Here is a 20,890-nt window from a genome sequence, read left to right as displayed (position 1 = left end):
TATGTTTACACTATACCGTAGTCTATTAAGTATGCAATAGCATTATGCCTAAAAAAGCAAAGTACATACAGTAATTAAAAAATAATTGATTACTAAAGAACGCTAACCATCATCTGAGCCTAGAGTGAGTCATAATCTTTTTGCTGGTGGGGGGTCTTATAAAAAATACAGTATCTGCGAAGCACAATAAAACGAGGTATGCCTGTAGAACACTGAAGATCTGGGGAGAAATAGCTTAGAATCCTGAGTAAATCCAGAGTCAGACATGCACAGGGTGAGGGGGGAGATGAAACCACACCGATTTCATATCCACACATGCATAACACTCATTTCTTGTATTATTTATGGAAACACATACGTCTTTTGGTATAAATAGTAAAAAATAGAACACAACAAAGGGGAAAAAAAAGAAAACACTCCAGACGGGTGGCAAAGGAATTCCAACTTACTCTGCAAACATACTGGCTTCGTGCTCCGGGTGAGAAAGTCTGCGACCGGACAATTGTGCTGCTCCGAACGAATGGCGACCCGCGGGCCCTCCGGCTTGGCCTCTCCTTCGGAAGACTTGCTACTTCTTCTGGGAAGAGATCTTCTGTGTTGGTTTCCTTATCAACCTAGATAGTAGTTCATTATTACCATGACTTTTTCTAGAACATAAGCAATAAACTTCATGTGAACCGTCCTTGCCTTCTCCTCCTGGAGTTCTAAGTGGCATTTCACACTTAACATGTCCAAAACTGAATTTCCGATGTTTCCTCCCCTACACGCACGCCTCCACCTCTTACAAGGATCTCTATTCTCCATTTGTTTACATGAAAAACATTTTCCTGTCATCCTGGATTCTGCTCTCTTTCCCACTCCCCATATCTTGTCCAAGATCAAATCCTGCTGGCTCCATGGTGGAGATTAAGCATGTTTTGACCACCTGTCGCCAGCCCTCCATCTGGTTAACATCATCGCATACCCGATTAGTGCAGTAGGCTTCTCCCTAGTCTCCTCAGTTCCACACCTCCTTCCCCCTTTAATGTCTTCTCAACACAGCAACCAGGCAGATCCTGGTAAAACTGAAGTTAGACCTGGCAACCCCACTTCTAGGCATATACCCAAGAGAATTGAAAACAGGTGTTCAGACAAATACGTGCACACCAACGTTCACAGCAGCATTATTCCAACAGCCAAAAGGTGGAAACAGCCCACATGTCCATGTACAGATGGAAGAATAACAAAAATGTGGCAATGCAAGGGAATACTCCTTAGCCATGAAATGGAGTGAAGAACTGACACACACTACAACGTGGATGAACCTTGGAAACATCATGCTGAATGAAAGAAGCCAGTCACAAAAGGCCACGTACTGTTTGATTCCATTTACACGAAACATCCGAAATAGGCAAAGCCATAGAGAGAGAAAGCAGACCGGTGGCTGCAGGGGCTCGGGGAGAGGGGATGGGGAGTGACTGCTCGGGGTGAGGGTTTTACTCTGCGGTGACAGGAACGTGCGGGAACTAGACAGAGGTGGTGGCTGTACAACGCTGTGAACGCACTAAACGCCCCTCAACTGTTCACTCTGAAATGGCTCGTTTCACTTTATGTGAATTTCATGGCAAAAAATTATTTTAGAAAAAAAAATCAACAAAAAGCCTTTAAGTCAGATCATGTCATCCCTGGGCTCAAAACCATCCACCAGTTTCCCAAGCATTTCAGAGAAAATCAAGAGTCCTGAATGGGCCTTACATGACTAGCTCCTTCACTCTTTCTGTCCTCAGCTCTCACTCCCCCACCCATGCCGCTCTCGACATGGTTCTCTTGCCAGCCGCCCACCCCCGGCCTCCACTTGCAGCTCCGGGAATGCTCGCTCGTCCCAGGCTGTGCAAGGCCCCCAAGCCTTTTTCCTTACGGCTTCTACTCAAAAATCACCTTCTTGGTGAGGCTTCCATGACCTCTCTCTCCTCTTTATTGTAAAAAAAAAAAACACATAACAGGGGCCGACCCTGTGGCCGAGTGGTTAAGTTTGTGCATTCCGCTTCAGTGGCCCAGGGTTTCACCAGTTCGGATCCTGGGTGCAGACATGGCACAGCTCATCAGGCCACGCTGAGGCGGCATCCCACACAGTAGAAATAGAAGGACCTACAACTACAATATACAACTATGTACTGGGGAGCTCCAGGGAGAAGAAGAAGAGAAAAAAGAAGACTGGCAACAGATGTTAGCTCAGGGCCAATCTTTTTTTTTTTTAATTTTTATTGAGTTAATGATAGGTTACAATCTTGTGAAATTTCAGTTGTACATTAATGTTTGTCAGTCGTGTTGTAGGTGCACCACTTCACCCTTTGTGCCCACCCCCCACCCCACCTTTCCCCTGGTAGCCACTAATCTGTTCTCTTTGTCTACATTTTTAAATTCCTCACATGAGCGGAGTCATACAGAGACTGTCCTTCTCTATCTGGCTTATTTCACTTAGAATTCCCTCAAGGTCCATCCATGTTGTTGCAAATGGGACGATTTTGTTCTGTTTTATGGCTGAGTAGTATTCCATTGTATATATGCCACATCTTCTTTATCCATTCGTCTGTTGCTGGGCACTTAGGTTGCTTCCATGTCTTGGCTATTGTGAATAATGGTGCAATGAACATTGGGGTGCATAGGACTTTTGGGATTGCTGACTTCAAGCTCTTTGGGTAGATACCCAGTAGTGGGATGGCTGGGTCATAGGGTAGTTCTATTTTTAACTTTTTGAGGAATCTCCATACTGTTTTCCATAGTGGCTGCGCCAGTTTGCATTCCCACCAGCAGTGTATGAGGGTTCCTGTTTCTCCACAACCTCTCCAACATTTATTACTATTAGTTTTAGATATTTTTGTCATTCTAATGGGTGTAAGGTGATATCTTAGTGTAGTTTTGATTTGCATTTCAGCTCAGGGCCAATCTTAAAAAAAATAAAAAGAAATTTTTAAAAAAACAGATAAAATTCACTATCTTAACTACGTTTCACCATGCAGTTCAGTAGGGTTAAATACAGTCACACTGTTGTGAAATAGATCTCTAGAACTTTATCTTCCCAAACTGATACTCTGCCCCCTCTCCCCCACCCCTGGCACCCACCCTTCCACTTCCTGTCTCCATGAATTTGATTACTCCAGGGACCTCATTTAAGTGGAATCATACAGCATTTGTCCTTCTGTGACTGGCTTAGCTCATTTAGCACAATGCTGTCTTCAAGATTCATCCATGTTTTGTAGTATGCAACAGGCCTTCCTTCCTTTTAAAAAAGGCTGAGTAACGTTCCATTGCACAGCTAGACCACATTTTCTTTGTCCATTCATCCACCAATGGACAATTGGGTTGCTTCCACCTCTTGGCTGTTGTGAATACTGCTGTATCTCGTGGAGACCCTACTTTCAATTCTTTTGGATACATATCCAGAAGTGGGATTGCTGGATCATATGGCAGGTCTACTTTTAATTTTTTTTTTCCTGAGAAAGATTTGCTCTGAGCTAACATCTGTTGCCAATTTTCCTCGTTTTTTCATATGTGAGCCACTGCAACAGCATGACCACTGACAGACGAGTGGTGTAGGTCTGTGCCCGGGAACCGAACCCAGGCCACTGTCTGTGGAGAGTGCTCAACTGAACCACTAGGCCACCACGGCTGGCCCTATTTTTAATTTTCTGAGCAACTTCCATACTGTTTTCCATAGAAGCTGCACCATCTTACAATCCTGATCTTTCTCAAATAAAAATGCAAATTTCTATTTCTAAATGTAACCCATTTCTAAAACAGTAAATCTTTCTTAAATGCAAACCCTGCTTCCCTACCATCTTGTCCTCTAGCTGCCCCTCTGACGTTCTCACACACTGCTGTATTTTATTGACTGACCCTGTCTGTCGCCTGCCTCCCCTCAAGGGCGGGACTTTCCATTTATTTTCTTCGCTGCTGCCTCCGCAATGCCTAGCACCACACACACGGAGAGAGAGAATGCAGGTGTGACGAAGAACTAGCTGGGGAATCCAAGTGAAGGGTATATGAGTATTCACTGTATTATTCTAGCAACTTTTCTGTAAATCTGAAGTGCTTCAAAATTTTGGGGAGAGTGGGACACACCAAACTAGCCTCCCTCAGCCACTCCCCGATTTGGGTCACTGCTTTTAAAGGTCTTAGAAAGCCGAATAACGGCAATTACTGGCAGCCTAGTCCAGGATGACTCCTCCCAAGGTGCTGTGTGTGCTGTCCTTGGGAAGCTGCCGAGGGGGTGGATTTCCCTTCCCTCAGGACTTGTGTTTTGGGGTGAGAGCAGGGGCCATGGGGATAAAATGTTTTGATGAGTTGAACAGTTTGGGAACAAAGTTTCAACAGAGCATTGATTCAGTCTCTCACAACCTCACTGGGTTCCTTAGACATTTGCCACTGCAAACATGAAAGATTTCCTCTCTGAAGACATGTGATGAGCACAACCGAGGTCAGGTGAACAGGAGGGCCAAAAGGACGCTTCGCCATGCTTAACATCACAGAGGGAGAAAAGAAGCTACAAGCATCCACATCCTGAGCCACACGTGGCCCTGAAGATGGGAACGGAGCATCACTCCATTGGCATATGAAGCAGTAAAATCTACCCTCTTCAATGGCAGTTGTCCTTTCCTTTCAATTTACAGTTGACAGACAGTTCTATGGTAGCTGCTATGCCCATTTCAAGCCATTGACAGAACTGAGGCCAGTCACTTCTTTTCCTCAGCTCTTGGTAAAATACTGCTTTAGCTATCGCCCCCTAATCCAACAGCACTGTCCATTTTATACCATAGCTTCCCCACCGCCACTGTCCCCCGCCGTGTCTGTAGGCAAGCCACCTCATTCTACCCCGTGTATGAGCCTATCAGCTTCCGTTTCCCTTGGTCCCTCTCCTCCACCGACTCCCTCCCGTTTCAGAGAGGATGAGGGACATGCTCTCCCGCCTGGTGCTGTGTGGCAAAATGGCAGGGGCCCCATAAAATCCCTTGACCTTTTCTACTTACCTTAAGAGGTGGGGGCTGACGTTTCCCGGGGCTGTAAGGATCTGTCTGGCCAGCAAAGGTGTGTCCATGGATGGAGTCGACACCAACGCAGCAGGGCTCTGGGTGTGGGGGGCTGGTCTGGGTGCAGCTGCTACAGCCACTATCGACCGAGTCGGCTTGCCAACTCCTAAAGCAGACATTGCAAAAGCCCACAAAACGGGCATCAAGGGACTGGGTGCCCTGCTGCCCTCAGAGCACAGCAGCAGAGGCTCCCAATAAGCCCTGTCTGCTTCCAATGATTGAAGACGGCTGCTTTTCTCGTAAAGTAAAAGGGCATTGATGATTTCCACGGAAGACGATGAAAGACACAGGCCTTTCATTAGAGGGCCTGTCTGTCTTTATCACCCAATTGCAGCTGCTAAAGATGGGAGAGTCCGGAACCTCCTCCCTGAGCCCCTCCCAGCTTCCGGCCAGCCCCTCAACACAACAGCCTCCCCCTCAGCCATGCACTTTCCCTCCCTAAAATAAATTCCCTTCTAAAATAAATCCAGGGAAAGCTATTAGGAAAAAGCAGGAAGCTTTGGAAATATGAAGCTCTTTATGGAAAAACGTGGAAGGAAAGCAACATGAAAGGGTCTCGAAAGGATCAGATAGAAAACAATTCACTCAAGCAGCCTGTTCATCTGAATTCTTCCTCTATTGCAGACAGGTCTACACTGAGTCAAGGATTCCCCAACAGGCTGCTTCAGGTAAAATGTAAAGGGACACTGCAAGCTTCCATTTAGATAAAACGCCCAGAATAGGCCAATCCATAGAGAGAACAAGCATATTAGCGGTTGTCAGGGGCCGAGGAGAGGAGGAATGGAGGTGACTGCTAACGGGTATGGGGTTTTTTTTTGGCACAATAAAAATGTTCTAAAATTGATTGTGGCGATGGTGGCACAACTCGTGAGTGTACTAAAAATCACTAAATTGTCCACCTTAAATCAGTGAATTTTATAGTAGGGAGATTACATCTCGATAAAGCTGTTTAAAAAAAAAAAAAACTTGGGGCCGGCCCCGTGGCCTAGTGGTTACACGTGGCACACTCCACTTTGGCAGTCTGGATTCGGATCCTGGGCACCGACTTACACCACTTGTTGGCGGCCATGCTGTGGTGACAAGCTACATACAAAATAGAGGAAGATTAGCATGGATGTCATCAGGGAGAATCTTCCTCAGCAAAAAAATAAAATAAAATAAAAACAAAAAAACAACTTAAAGGGACCTTACTGTCTTCAATCCTGGCAGAGTGGAGTCACATGACAGTCCCACTCTGAGACATTCCGGAACAGAAGGAAAAGGTGAACAGTCTGCCCCGAGAGTTGGCGGACAAGGTCAAGGTACTGCCCTCATCCAGATCAGCATTAAATTCCCCGTGAGAATCCTAACTTCTGGGCAATGGTACCGAAGAATCGCCTAGCACATTCCACAGAAGCGTGGATGAGAAATGCAACTTGCACCCAAAGATCTCCGAGAGAGCCAGGGCTGACTGACACACTGGCCACCTCCTCTCCAAGAAAAGGTGCTTCATCTCCCCGGCCTTTGTGAAGGAGCCTTGCCCAGGGCAGTCCCGCTCCAAGCTCTCTAACCTCTCGGAAGCGGCCTCGGCCTGTTCCTCCTTCCGCGCCATCTCCAGGACCCCCTCCTCGGTGCTCTCCAGCTTCGCCTGCTCCTCGGCCAGCTCTCTCTCTACTGCCTGCAGCTGCGCTGTGGTTCTGGCCAGCAGCACTGTCACCGCGTCCTGCGGGAGGAAAGGGACATTTCTGAGAACCAGCTTAGACCCACAACTTCTCACAGCACAGCAGAAAGCAGGCATGGGGCACACCCCCAAGTGAGCGTCCACCCCCCGAGACTGGTGGCCCTCCTCAACTGCTCTCGAGCGGGAAGAAATCCACCCCGTTGTTCACAGCAAGACAGTAACTTGGCCTGTCTGTGTAGGTTTCAGGGCTCAAATTTAAAAACAACCAACCTGTCACTCACAATCATGAACAGGTCTGCATTAAAAGGTATGTCAGTTCTCTGGCTGAATGAGCGGCCATAGATATCAATACGAGCCATTTTCATCACTTCCCTTGAGACTCTGCTTCTTCATCGCCACTATGTTTTAAGACTAAGTCTACATGGATGCTTCTTAGAAATGACCTCCCCCAGTAAAAGCCAGTCTCAAAGTCGGGAAGCAGCAGTGGTCTGCTCCGTAGGCCAGGCCCGTGTACCGTCTTCCCGGGGGCAGCGCGCGCGGGGTCCCAGGCGGATCCTTCTCCGGCCCTCACGCTCTCCCGGGCCCTGGGCGGCTCGGGGCTGGTGAACACCTGGACCGAGTACCAGCGCAGCTGCAGCTCGCTCGGACCGTCACAGTCGGCCAAGTTAATCTGAGCAATGCCCTGCACGGGTGTGAACAAAAGCAGAAGAGACACCAAATGATTTCATTTTGACCCATGGGGAGCTTTTAAAACATCAAGGTCACTCTTCAGTCTTAACCAGAAAGGACATAAAATGTTTCCTTGCTATTCAAAGAACTGTAAAAAAATGAAAGCGCTTGTGGAGGATCCTAATGGGGGCAGCTCCCGATTGCTTCTTCAGCCTAAGAACGTGCTAGAAGGAGAACAGGGGCAGAGAACGGACAACCTGGAGGGGTGAGTCAGGCTCAGGTCTGCCACTTGATGAGTTACTCATTCCCTCAGGAATTTTTGAAACAAGAGAGGACTGGCTGAACTCTTCAGTCTCTAATTCTGCAACTGAGGGGGCAAGATCAACGGGGAAAATTCCACTCTAGAAAGAAAGCCCACCCCGCCACCAGCTTCCAGGTCCTAGCTCGGCAGTGGATAGCTGGGGTACTGAAGACAAACTGCAAACCTGTCAAGTCTACGGGTGCCAGATAAAATACAGGGCATCCAGGCAAATTTGAATTTCAAATAAACCATGCGTTTTTTAAAAAGTATATCCCAAATATTGCATGGAACATACTCATACTAAAAAAGCATCCATGGTTTATTTGAAATTCAAATTTAACCAGCCATGCTATATTTTTATTTGCCAAATTTGTCAACTCTACTTAGTTCCGTTGACTGAAAATGGGGATAAATATAGAAGCTGTCACATAGGAGTTTTCTAAGTATTAGTTGAGATAATATATTTAAAGTACAAAACACTTGACAAGATAACTGGTTTTATCATCTCCTTCTGTAATATTATGATAATTTCTAAGCAACTCGCCACAGGAAAAAGGAAGGAGGGGAGAGCAGGAAGGAGAGAAAAGGAGGGAGGGAGATGGGGTGGGGGGGTTGGGGGGGTGGGGTGAGACAGCGAGCCCTACCAGCAGTTCTTCCTGCAGCTGCTGATTCACTGAACACACATATAACTGAAGTGACTTCAACATCGACATGCTTGAATGCACAGGGATTCTGAAAACTTCGTTAAATACCAGGGGGGCCTGGAATTCCAGAGCCTTGGAGCAGTAAGTGTTGGGCATGCCGGAGTTGAGCGGTGGCAAATAGACGCGGATGTGACTGGAACCAGGAAGGAGGAGAAAAAAGCAGACAGAGGTCACGCTTATTGACAGAGCTGTACGACAAAATGCACGAACCACGCACACGCATACACATTGCCCTCTTTGGAGGCCCATGGGCAGAATTTCCAAGTCTTCCAGATAAAGTCCTTTTCTCAACTAGGAGTAAGCAGAAAGAACCTAGATGCCGCTGGAGATCAGGGGTAAAAACCCCACTAAGAGGAAGACCTTAGAAGTCAGTAGTGAGGACTTGAGAGGGAGTCACACAGAGCTTCTGCTGTCCCCATCTTTTGGGAAACGTCTGCACCGGTCTCTCCAGGGCCCCTTGGCTCCCGCTCTTCAAGCTCCACCCACCTCACCTCTCAGACGTCTGCCCACTGGGCTGGCTGTCCTGCCCCACCCGCCCCAGCAGGGAAGTTGGACCCGGGAAAAGCTCAAACACTGGTGAATGCTGCAAAGGACACCACGGGGGTGAACAAAATCCCAGGGGGAACACTCAGGCACTTAAAGCCAGGCTGCTTCCAAGGCCTGTAGAAGACGAGTTTCTAAAGAAGGCTCACGGAGGGGAGCACACCCTCGGGCCTGAGTGAACCATCACAGGGTGCTCAGTGGCCTAGGTAATGGGACCCTCCGTCAGGCACCCATCTCGGGCTGCCAAGCTCAGAGGTAGCACCTCCCAACTGGTGACAGCACGTCTTTCCTTCTCCCCTCAGACAAGGACCCCTGATCCCAGCCAGAGGCTTCTTCAGGTGCCTCAACGGATCACAGAATCTAGTGTGGCCATGTCACTACCCAGTCCTGTGACCACGATGGACATTTTAAGCCCAAATGCTGCCAATGATGGGCTCTTGGCACTTTCTTAGCATCGCTGTGGCACATAATTAGCCTGGCTCCATTAGCTCCGTCTGCTTCAAATAATAAACCAGACTTTTGTAAAACTTACAATCCCATTTCAGACCAACATTCCCTGATGTTTTATGGTAAATTCAGGTTCTAAAACAGTCTTTTCCCGTCCCCAAATAGCCAAGCAGAACAGATCGGCGAGCGGTGCAGTGTGGAGGCGGCCTGGGAGAGGCCAGCATCAGTTGGACACAGCCCCTGGGTCTGCGAAGGAAAACGTCTCGGCCCTCTCTGGCCCGGGAGCTTACATTTTGCAGTCTTCCTTCACCACCAGCCCGGCAAAGTTCCTCAGTTGGAGCACGTTCACGAGGAGACATTCGCTGGCACTGTCGTGCCTAAAAAATAAAACGCAAGTTCCTAGAGAGCAAATTCCCCATAGTGGAAAAACCCTTCTGACTGAACTACAGCAGTGGCCCCAACTAAGGGTGATGTTACCTGCCCCGCCTAGGGGACATGTGCAAAGTCTGGAGACATTTTTTACTATCATGACTGGGTGAAGTGGGGATGCTACTGGCACCTAGTGGGTGGAGACCAGGGATGCTGCTCACCATCCTACAATGCACAGCACAGCCCCCCATAATGAAGAATGATCCAGTCTCAAATGTCAACAGTGCCAACCGTGAGAAACACTCAAGTGGAACGACAAGAGTGAGTGAAAGAAAGCTGCTGGGGTGGGAGCACCCTGACTTGCTGGATGAACACCAGTGGTTACCACCTTTACTGAAACCGTCATCAGAAACCAAAAAGCCTCCTGTTCTAACCACCTGGTTACTACTCAGGGGAGGTGGGGAAGGGCCTCGCTGTCTGTGCCGCAGTGAACAGAATCCACTCCAGGCAGAAACGTGCCGTAATGTCCCCAAGCCCCCAGCGCCCTGAGGTGACAGCTCCCAGCTGTGACTGTCAGTGTTGGAAGACAGCAGTGGAGCTGCTCTTCCCCATCCCTTCTCCTGCCACATTTGTCCCCCCACCTGAGACCGGATGAAGCAGGATGGGGGGTAGCCAGGCCAGGGAACAGCACCCAGATCACATGGGTCCCTCCTGGCCTGCGTGTGGAGGTGTGAGGGGCCGGGCAGGCCCCAATCTACGCATCATATTTATGAGCAATGGGGAAGGAGGCTTCTGTACTCACAAAAATCCAACGTGGATCTGGGGCCCTTCATTATCGCAAACGTCTCCGCGTGCAGACTCTTCAGCATCTTCACTCCTGAGCACGACCAGAAAGTCACTGGGGTTATTCCAAAGGGAAGTGAATATCGCAGGTGGGCAGAAGCGCTCGCATGCCGGGGGTGCTCTTACTGAGAAGAGCTCTATCCAGTTGCGACTTAAATAAATAAATTATTCCAGTGACTGAAGGGGCACGGCCGGCCCATCCCTGGGATCCAGGACACAAATCTCACTGGGTACCTGCCTACAAAGTGCTATTGTTTTTGAGAAAACAACTTTGCATACCTTTCAAAAATACACGTGATATTCATGGCAAAGTTCAAAAATTAACTTTTTTTTTTAAAGATTTTATTTCTCCTTTTTCTCCCAAAGCCCCTCGGTACTCAGTTCTATATTTTTAGTTGCGGGTTTTTCTAGTTGTGGCATGTGGGACGCTGCCTCAGCATGGCTTGATGAGTGGTGCCATGTCTATGCCCAGGATTCCAACTGGCGAAATCCTGGGCCGCCGAAGCAGAGAGTGCGAACTTAACTACTCAGCCACGGGCCGGCCCCAAACATTAACTTTTAAAAAGTTTGCAATAAGTGAAATGCTTGTAGATACCTGAGATGAAACAATGACATCAAAGATGTCAAATCAAAATAAAGCCCAGAATCCCAAAAGGTGTTTTGGCATTGCAAAGGCGGGGAGGAAATTCATTCCTAATAAATGTCCTTTCTAGAAAAGCAGGTCTCTCTCGTACGCTGATTCTCCTTTTCTAGCTTTACTGGGCTTAAGCCTTAGATCCACCAGGGCCAGAGACAAAGAAGTTGTTCTAGAACCATGGAATGAGGGCCAGCGCCCAAACGCCACACTGAAGCCAGAGGAGGTTTCTTTGCAGGTTGCTCAGGCCCAGCCTCCAAAGTTGAGAGAAGCCAGGAAAAGCCCGTAGCCCTGGAGCTCCACACGCGGTTTCAATCCGTAGGAGTCCTGGGATGGCTGGCTCGCTCTCTCTTGTGCTTACCAGTAACACGGGGGCTGGCTGCTTAGGGAGAAGATAAGAAGATCAGCTTCTAACCTTTTGGGTGGAGGTTCAAACACGCCACTGTCACTTGCCAGCGAATAATCTGAGAGGCACGCAGAAACACGGCGCGCCCTCCTCTCCAACCTCTTGGCGCTGTCTTCTCGAAGAGTCACTGCTACAAATAAGAGACACACCGGGGTCAGAAGGTGGCAGCACGTGAGGCTGGGGACAGTGGGGCCAAGATATGAACACTCTATGTTCGAGCACATACAAAGCCACTAAGTGTTCCAGAGACATGCCACTGTATGGACACACACATCTAAATATGCTGCACTCAATTTTTTTTTAATATTGAAAAATTGAAGAAATAGGCTTTTGGCTACTTCTCTAGAAGCTCTTCCAACTGTCATAAATCTCTTTTCACCTCCTTAATGGGTACACAGAACATAAGATGATGGTGGGAAGCCCCTTCATGTCACACTTTGAGAGACTGTCATATGCAAAGGCTGGGAAAGAAACGTTACCCCAAATGCAGAAGCAGCTGCGTGCTCTGAGCGGCGGGATAGGGGTATTTTTCAATTCCTTCTTTATGCTGTGTGGTATGTTCCATATTTTATACAATAAACAATAAACATATGCTATACTGTTTTATAATCAGAAAACAAAACTTTTAAAAGTTATCCAAATCAACTCTAACAAAATGTAGTGACTTTCATGTTAGAGGACACAGCGAACCAGACTCAGCCTTTGAAAACACCTCCTCGACAGTCTCTCTCTAATTACAGCATCCTCCCCAGCAGCCCTGGGGCCAGATTTGCTTCCAGAATTGCTTTTCTGGGGTTAGCAAGCGATCATTACAAGGCAGCTTATTTTTGTCTTGTATCTATTTTAATCGAGAGCCAAAGATAACCACTGACATCTTTCCTTTTATCATTTCATCAACTCTTTCTACTCCTTCCCTCACAACAAGTTCCTTTTAACAAAAATAGGCATGTAATCGTCCTATGCTAAGTGTGACTACGCACACAGGAGCCTCAACACTTTCCAGAGAGGCGTCCTTGGTTAGAATGCAGGATTAAAACATGGAGCCCCAAACTGAGCCATCCTCTGCCATCATGACATCGCCTGTTAATAACACAGGTCCCTCTCTTCTCTGTTCTGTGCTTTTCTTCAGCTGTCTAAGCTCTATAAATTGCAAATCCAGACATCTATGCATCCTTAAGTTGACGGAAATAGCAAGTCCACCAACGACCATCTCTCTTTTCAACCAAAGCATTATTCACATACCAATTAAATCCAAACATGTCACACAGTGGGCAAAACAGATGAGGCTGTGGCCTTTAGTCTCACAATCTCAACTGCAGACAAAAGCTGATGCTCCAAAGGTCTGTGATGCCAAGCCTGGGGGACTGCTGGCTCCTCCCCGGTCAGGGACAGAAGCTGGCTCCATTCTGGAGTGGCCGGAGGCACCAGCTCTCCAATTGTAGATCAGGAGTCCCAAGTCCATCTCTCCTGGTCACCCCCGCCACATAGAAGGACCCAAAGCCCCCAGCTCTAAATTGCTGATGGACCCCTCGGTTTGCCTCATGGATGATCCCCAGCAAACCAGACAGCTTACTATGTCCACTCCCAGCCCTGACACTTGGCACGGCTCCTAGACATGGTCTTACATTCCTTTAAGGAAATGCCACCATGCAATGACCCTAAGCACTTCCAGTTAACCCGACAGTGCAACTGTGACAAAGTTTCTCTGCCACTGCAATGAAGGTCGATGAAGAGAGAAATGAAACAAAGGACTTATTCCTCAGTGATCCTAGGCTTAGTCACTGCATTCACAGAGCAACTGGAAGCAGAGCTGATGGAAGGAAGGACGGTCAGCAGTTGCCTTGGGTGAGAAAGAAGCGCATAGCAGACCCCACGCTACATACCCTAGCCATCTGCTGTCAGGCTTCAAGGCAACGAGAACGAGATGGACCAGGGGGAGCAATGCCAATGAAGTAAAGACTCAATCTTCCAAATGCTCATTTAAAAAATCATTAAAGACAGACGCGTAGACAGACACTGAGACCTGAGGGCATCAACACTGATTGACAAAAAGGAAGAAAATCATGTTGTGGGCAAAGCTGCCAGCTGGCATATTAAAATAATGAAAGCTATTAAAAGTCTGGGGAAAAAAATACATAGAGGAATGAATACTTCAAGCTTTTAGAAAAGTTCTTACACAATTTTAGCAGCCATGATGAATATTAATGTTGAAATAATAATAATAATGGTAACTGTTGAGCTACATTAAAGTGAAGCTATGAGACATGGCCTTCTTGGCCACATCCAGCCCATCCTAAATACAGCGATTCATCGCGCAAAGATGCACCACAGCCTGACCAGGAAGGTGAAGGAGAATTCCAAGGTCACTTACAGTGAACTTTCTGTCGAGCCGCATGAGAAAAAGAGATAAAAAAAAAGCATCAAGTGAAAAAAACACAGAATTTAAGCCAACAATTTTAAACAGTATGAATATAATAAAAACGTAACAAATAAATGAGCAAAGCCAAGGTTTTCACGGATTTATATTAGCAAATACCAATGGTAAATGAAAATTGGAAAGGATTTTAAAACCATGACATTTGACTTTTAGAATCCAGGGAAGGTAATAATGTAAAAAATGTTAAAGATGACAGTCTATTTCCCCACTCCCTGTCCTGCCTTCTGTCCCCTCAGACTGATTTAAAACACAATGGAAGAAATCATTCCTAGAGCTTGCCTTGGAGGGTTGGGCAATTTTGAACTTCATCTTACTACAATTTTATCTTGCTAAAACTTGCCTGAGGTCAAACTTGGACGCACTGTTTCTAGCCAGACTGGAATGGAAAGCTGGTGGGAACTATGTGACCTTGGGCGTCACAAATGAGAGGCAGAGTACTAAGATCCTCACCAACTTTAGGAAGGTTCGATGACTCTGGGCTCAGAGCACCAAGCACCAAGGGAGGCACGGAGTCACCCTGTGTCCACACCTGAAGCTGCTTACCCAACCCAACCCTCTGGGAGCACCAACCAGGATCCATTCACTGAGTCAATTATTTCTAGTTTGTGAGGACCCAAACCAACTGACAGTGTCACACAGAAATGCACCATCAGGTGGCAGTATCTGACCATAGCATGAGCAAATACCTCCCCGTCTAAGAAGTTTGAAGCATTATAATGTCAGTCACAGAGTAGGAAGGAAATATAAAGAAATCAGGATCACAAATTAAGTCAGCTCTTCTCCTCCAACCCTGTCTTTGCCTTGGCCCAAAATGGCCCTTGGGCCTTGTGTGGGTTTTCTGCTTAACGAGACTGACACTGTTGTATCTTGTCCTTTAAAGAGAAGTTGGTTACGGGAGTTGGGGGTCACTGAGAAAGTAAGCTTAAGCAACAGATGTGCAATTCAGTCCTTATTTTGTATTTTCTTTTTTGAATGAAAGGAATAAACATGGACCATTGAACCTGTGATTATGAAGAAGAACAAAGCGAATTAAGGTCACCTGTATATGTGAATTACAGAAACAATAAATCTAGGGATATGAAAGGTACGTTTGCAAGCAAAGAGGAGAGACATCAAAATAATAGAGATGCCAAAAAGCCACGGGACTGCCTCAGAACATAACAGATCTCTGGTTAAACATGTAAGTGCTAAGACAGACTATTATTTTATATAGAGATATACACTAACTAGTGTGGTCGCATATAAAAAACTCATGGGGAACAGAGTGGTGGTGAACAGAAGAGCCCATAAAGATCCCCTTGTTCAAAGGCAGCGAAGCTGACACTCAGCCACGCCCAGGGATGCAATCAAGGTCACCCACCTAGTCAGTCAACCGGGCAGGGAACAGAATCCATGTCTCTAAGCTGCTAGTCCAAAGCCATTTCCATAACACCATCCTGGTTTTGTATTCACGTTTGATTTCAACCCTTTGCTGCTAAACTACTCAACAGTATGTGGCCAGGGTTTCCCTGCCTGGACACTATTGACATTTTGGCTGGATCATTCTTTGCAGTGGGAGCTGTGCTGTGCACTGTAGGATGTTGGGCAGCATCCCTGGTCTCCACCCACTAGATGCCAATAGCACCTCCCTGGCAGCCCTCTCAGTTGTGACAACCAAAAATGTCTCCAGACATTGCCAAGTATCTCCCAGGGGGCAACAATGCCCCTGGTTGAGATCCACTAAGCTATACGAATTATCTACTGTTGCCTAAATGGAATGTCTAAAATAGTTCTGCTGTGCAAAGAAAAGTTACTTAAATGGGCTAAACTTCAGGAATGAGAAATCTCATTCTTGATCCTCTCTAAAGCCTACGGAAGTTAAAGTTGCTGGAGGTTGGCTCTAAAAAGCACACGGGTCAAGATGAGGAGGGCTGAGGTCCAGGCCCTGCTTTGTGCACAAGCTATGAGCCAGAATATTCTCTAGAACAGCAGTTTGGTTTTCCATGTGGACAGACTCTGGCACCAAGTAGAAGGTGAATGGACTGCAACTGGATGGATAAAGTTCGCTGTGGCTACACGTTTCTCGATTTGAAGACCACCAGAGAAATTGATTTGGTAAAAATGACTGATCCTTACTGGCATGTCTTTTGAAATTACGCCAATTATTTTCATTTCCACTTTCGACAGAATTACGTCCTTGAAAACTAGAAGGACAAAGGATGAAGAGATGAAGTCACAGGGACAAAGGAAGTGGAGATTTCCGCTGGGCTACAACCAGACACCTGGTCTGAGGCGGGCACACACAGAATGTTCCATCTGGACACATGCCCTGGAGAGTTCATTAAGGCCCTCGTACCTCTTTATCAGCCTCCGAATGTGGAAGACTACGTGGTTCTTACCCTCATTTTCAACAATTAAGCAGATTTTGAAAGCAAGCCAAACACCTGGGAAACACTACTTTGCTAATTTCAATGACCTTTCCAGGACACAGACTGGAAGGACCTACAATGACAGAGCAGGCCAGCGCTCTTCCTGAGCCTATCAATAGTCCTAAACTTTAAGCTCACTATGTAACAGAAGAGCCAGGTGACTTCAGTGCAACTGCACACGATTTCATCCCTGAATTTGAAACCTTTCTACCCACGACTGGGAAAACCACAGGACTTACTTGCGCCCGTGGGAATGGCAGCCACTTGGGGTCCTCGCTCTCGAAGTCCTTCCCCATCCCCGGAGAATCCGTGTGGCTGAAGGGATGCTGTGCCCGGCGAGTCTTCATCCCCCAAAGCAGAGGCCTGAGCCCGCAGCCTGTCTAGCGTGCCCAGGCCTGACACCTCAAAACTGTCCCCCAACTGGGCCAAGGGCGAGTCGCGCGAGGCCGGGAGGAAGGGCGTGTCCAAGGGTGAGCTCGGGGGAGACAGAGAGGACAAGGAAGAGCGAGAGGACAAGGATGCCAGGGACTGGGGCGTGTCCAGGGAGCGCCTCTGCTTGTGGAGGCCCGAGGGGCCTGGGGGATCGGAGAAGGTGGCATCTCGTCCCAGGGAGTCGAAGGGAATCAGGTCAAAGCGCAAAAGCTGGCCGCACTCGGTGTCGGGTTTTTCGTACTGTGGTAGGCCGTAGATGTCAGTGAAGCTGACCGAGCTCAAGGAACCCCGGCTGGAGGCGAGTGAGCCCCGGCTGGAGGCCAGGGACCCGCGGCTGCTCCCCGAGGATACTGTCAGGGTGCTGGCAGACAGGCTGAAACGAAAGAGCCCCGTGATCTTGGAAGAGCAGCCTGAAGATTGGTGCTGCAGCCCTGCTATTCTCCACTGCAAAGCTGAGTGTCTCGTCTGTTCCAAGAGGGAACAAAATCCTGCCTCATTCTCCCATTAACCCGGCATGTCTTTAAACACCTGCGAGCACTTTAAGGCAACTTTATTAATATTTCCTTTGTTTCTTTTGAATGCCGGTAGAGAGCAGCGGTTAACATCAAGGACGCATGCCTGAGCTCAAGGGCCGCCTCAAACGTGGACCAGCTGAGTCCACTTGTTCAAGTTATTTGCCCTTCCTGAGCCTCCCACGTTCTCGCCGGGGGCTGTGATAATAACTCTTCCTACTTCATGGCACTCCTAGGAGGAATACCTGAGAAAAGAGGACATAGAAAGCCCTCGACGTGATGCTTCACAACACAGTCAGTCCTTGAAAACAGGAGCTATCACTGAGCAGCCAAATTTTATTTTAAAAATATTCATATCCCTCAAAAAAAACCCAAAATAAAAATGCCTATGTGCATATATAGACATGGATATATATACTTCTGGAACTGAATTACAAAATCTTTGGATAAATTTGACTTCAGACTTGTTATTCTGCAGCCAAATTTGGTGCTCTCCATATTCCGTGAATCATAGATTAGCAGCTCCTCTTAAAAATATGACACATCCACTTTTCCATTCTGTGTTTACACCACTTCAGGTTCTAAGTTCTGGTAGAGAAAACCAAGCTAACAGGAATTATGAAGTTCATGGACACGTCATATAACATGATAATTAAATATAGCTTTCTCTTTCAAAGTTACCCACCTTTTTAACTGGGATTGGAGATAGGATGTTAAGCGGGTAGCTTCTTCCAGCTGCATAAGTAGACAATTTCTTTTTTCCTGAAGCAGAATCCTGTAGGTAAGAAAATAGTCCACTGGTGGATTTCAAAGATAGCGAGTATATTTTCCTAATGAGAAATTCAACTATAAATTCCCCCAAATTGATTTAAGTTTGAATAACTAAATTTTAAAAAGCACATCTAGGTCATAAACACCAAGATGACAGAGACTGTTTCTGTCTTGCTTGAAAATGTACCCCTAGCACGCTGCACAGTGCCTGATACACTGTAGAAGGTCAATAGATGGGTAGGTGGATGGATGAATAGGTGGGGGGTGGATGGATGAGTGGATGGGTGAACGGGTAGATGGATGGACAGATGGGTGAGTAGATGGACAGGAGAAATGAATGCGTGGATGGATGGACCGATGGGTGGACAGGTGGATGGGTATAAGGATGGGTGTGTGGGTGGGTGGATGAACACACAAATGGATGCGGGACTAGACTAGAAGATGGATTCAAACGCAGAGCATGTAGTAATCTACTGGAATTCCTTGGAACAAATCAGATTCCCTCATTCTAAGCCCTCTCCCAGACAAAACTACATGCAATTCTAAAATCTATAGAATTAAGATTAGACACAAATAAAACAAAACAGCAACTGTCACAGGATTGGAGGTAATTTTTTTCTTCTGCTTTATTATTTTCTAAAATGAATGTTCTTCCACTGTACTAAGTCTACCGCCTAAAATAGAGCCCAACATGTACAGGCACTCGATAAAGAGTTACTGAATGAAAGTATGAATGAGTATGTTTGCCTTTAAAACACAACAATCCTTGTTCACAAATCCAAAGGGTGGCATTGTAACATGTGGCCAAGTAGGCACCCTTAAAAGAGCTGCTCTTGGGGCTGGCCCTGTGGCCAAGTGGTTAAGTTCACGCGCTCCGCTTCAGGCGGCCCAGTGTTTCGTCTGTTCGAATCCTGGGCGCGGACATGGCACTGCTCATCAAACCACGCTGAGGCAGCGTCTCAAATGCCACAACTAGAAGGACCCACAATGAAGAATATACAACTATGTACCAGGGGGCTTTGGGGAGAAAAAGGAAAAAAATAAAATCTTAAAAAAAAAAAAAAAAAAGAGCTGCTCTTTCCTTTCAGCATCCTCCCAATCCCCAGTGATACTCACTAACCTGGCTCCAAGTTTCTGACGATGATGACATGGAAGCCAAGATGGGCAAAGAATGGGCCCAGGCAAACAACTGGCACACTCAGCCCTAAGATGCCTACATTGGCCCCTCTGTGCCTGGCTCCACACCGGGTCTCTTCTAATGCTTTGCAGCCTGTTCCCAGGGAAAGCCTCCTACCTCAGGGCCCCACGCTTTCCATCGTCAGGCACACCTCAGACGAAGGGAGGCGGCATGGAGAAACGCTCCTGCATTGGCCAGGCCCAGAATGTCACAGCTGAGGGAACCCTCGTGGGACACTTGGCCCCATCGCCCCACCGTGTAGCAGAGGTAGCAGACAGAGAATGCTGGCGGGAGGAAAGTGCTGGGCATGAAGGTGCTTATTAGCACTATGTATGCCCCTCCTTGCCCAAGGCCCTTTAGTGGCAGACTCAGGAGACACATTTGGGCTAACTCAGTCCCAGGTGACGGCTCTGGACCCCAAGACTCAGCTCCTGGGCTGGTCCCACAAGAGCCCCATCGGCTGGATGAGCTTAGGTGACCCAGCCCCTGAACCCAAGCATCAATGGTAACATTGGCTTTGTGGGGTTCTGTGGATTTGTACCCTGGGACCACAGGACTCATGTGGGCTGAGATGTCCAAACAGCAAGGACAGAAACGGTCAAGGGTGTTTGGGTGTGGGGTCCTGGGAAGCAAGTAACATTCATGTGACCAAATTCACTCTCCTTAAGAGAGAACCATCTGGAACTCCCAGGCCTTCCCACCCAGAACATACACGAGAGCATACCAAGGGTAGAACGGAAGGTAATGTTGTACTAAAACATACAAAAGCACAAGAGTACAGATGAAAACTTCAATTCCATAGTCCCTTTTCAGTTTCAGAATCAACTCCATGTTTATCCTGAGTGAGGTGACAGGGATGTTATCATCTCAGGTAAACTAAAATTCCCTCCGTATAGTCCTATGAGCTGACTCTCCAAATAGCCCCACTTCCTGCCAAGGCTGACACTGCCTCCAACGTCAAGACACAGACCCATCTATCGATTAATGATGACTATCCAAGCATAAATGACCCCCAACAAATATGGACAACAATCCTGACATTTGATGAAATAAGTCATAAGGGCATCTGTACTGATCAAATAATTGAGGTGACTACTAAACTCTTTTTTTTTTAAGATTTTATTTTTTTCCTTTTTCTCCTCAAAGACCCCCAGTACATAGTTGTATATTCTTCGTTGTGGGTCCTTCCAGTTGTGGCATGTGGGACGCCGCCTCAGCGTGGTTTGATGAGCAGTGCCATGTCCGCACCCAGGATTCGAACAGACGAAACACTGGGCCGCCTGAAGCGGAGCGCGCGAACTTAACCACTCGGCCATGGGGCCAGCCCCTACTAAACTCTTTGTAGAGAATGCTCATGTAGAGACAGCTTAGGACTCTGTTAATGCACTGAATTTTAAGGAGCCACTGTATTATCAAATGTAAGGTGGGCTCCCCAAAGCCCAGCAGATGTCCACGGATAAACTTCTGATAAATTTCTGTGAAACTGAAAGCAGATCTGGCCTTCGACACAA

General features: G+C 47.3%; 1 protein-coding gene across 2 annotated transcripts in view; it reads right to left on the bottom strand.

Annotated features, from left to right (window-relative positions):
- The window catches only part of WWC3 (WWC family member 3), a 118,193-nt gene that overhangs the window by 10,242 nt on the left and 87,061 nt on the right, over nucleotides 1–20,890 (bottom strand). The window contains exons 10-19 of one of the 2 annotated variants that reach the window (XM_044768154.2): nucleotides 18,117–18,206; nucleotides 16,727–17,292; nucleotides 11,652–11,772; nucleotides 10,562–10,636; nucleotides 9,681–9,767; nucleotides 8,341–8,533; nucleotides 7,241–7,408; nucleotides 6,617–6,768; nucleotides 5,007–5,172; nucleotides 450–614 (exon numbers count right to left, since the gene is read on the bottom strand). In XM_044768154.2, the coding sequence (XP_044624089.2) occupies nucleotides 450–614; nucleotides 5,007–5,172; nucleotides 6,617–6,768; nucleotides 7,241–7,408; nucleotides 8,341–8,533; nucleotides 9,681–9,767; nucleotides 10,562–10,636; nucleotides 11,652–11,772; nucleotides 16,727–17,292; nucleotides 18,117–18,206 (1,783 nt within the window). Of the gene's footprint in view, nucleotides 1–449; nucleotides 615–2,208; nucleotides 2,927–5,006; nucleotides 5,173–6,616; nucleotides 6,769–7,240; nucleotides 7,409–8,340; nucleotides 8,534–9,680; nucleotides 9,768–10,561; nucleotides 10,637–11,651; nucleotides 11,773–16,726; nucleotides 17,293–18,116; nucleotides 18,207–20,890 lie in introns of those variants that run through there. The other variant, XM_070502176.1, reaches the window with a different exon arrangement.

This window comes from Equus asinus, chromosome X, assembly GCF_041296235.1.
Source record: "Equus asinus isolate D_3611 breed Donkey chromosome X, EquAss-T2T_v2, whole genome shotgun sequence".
Lineage (NCBI taxonomy): Eukaryota > Metazoa > Chordata > Mammalia > Perissodactyla > Equidae > Equus > Equus asinus.
Note: the sequence above shows the minus strand (reverse complement) of the source record. Positions and strands in the feature narration are given on the sequence as shown.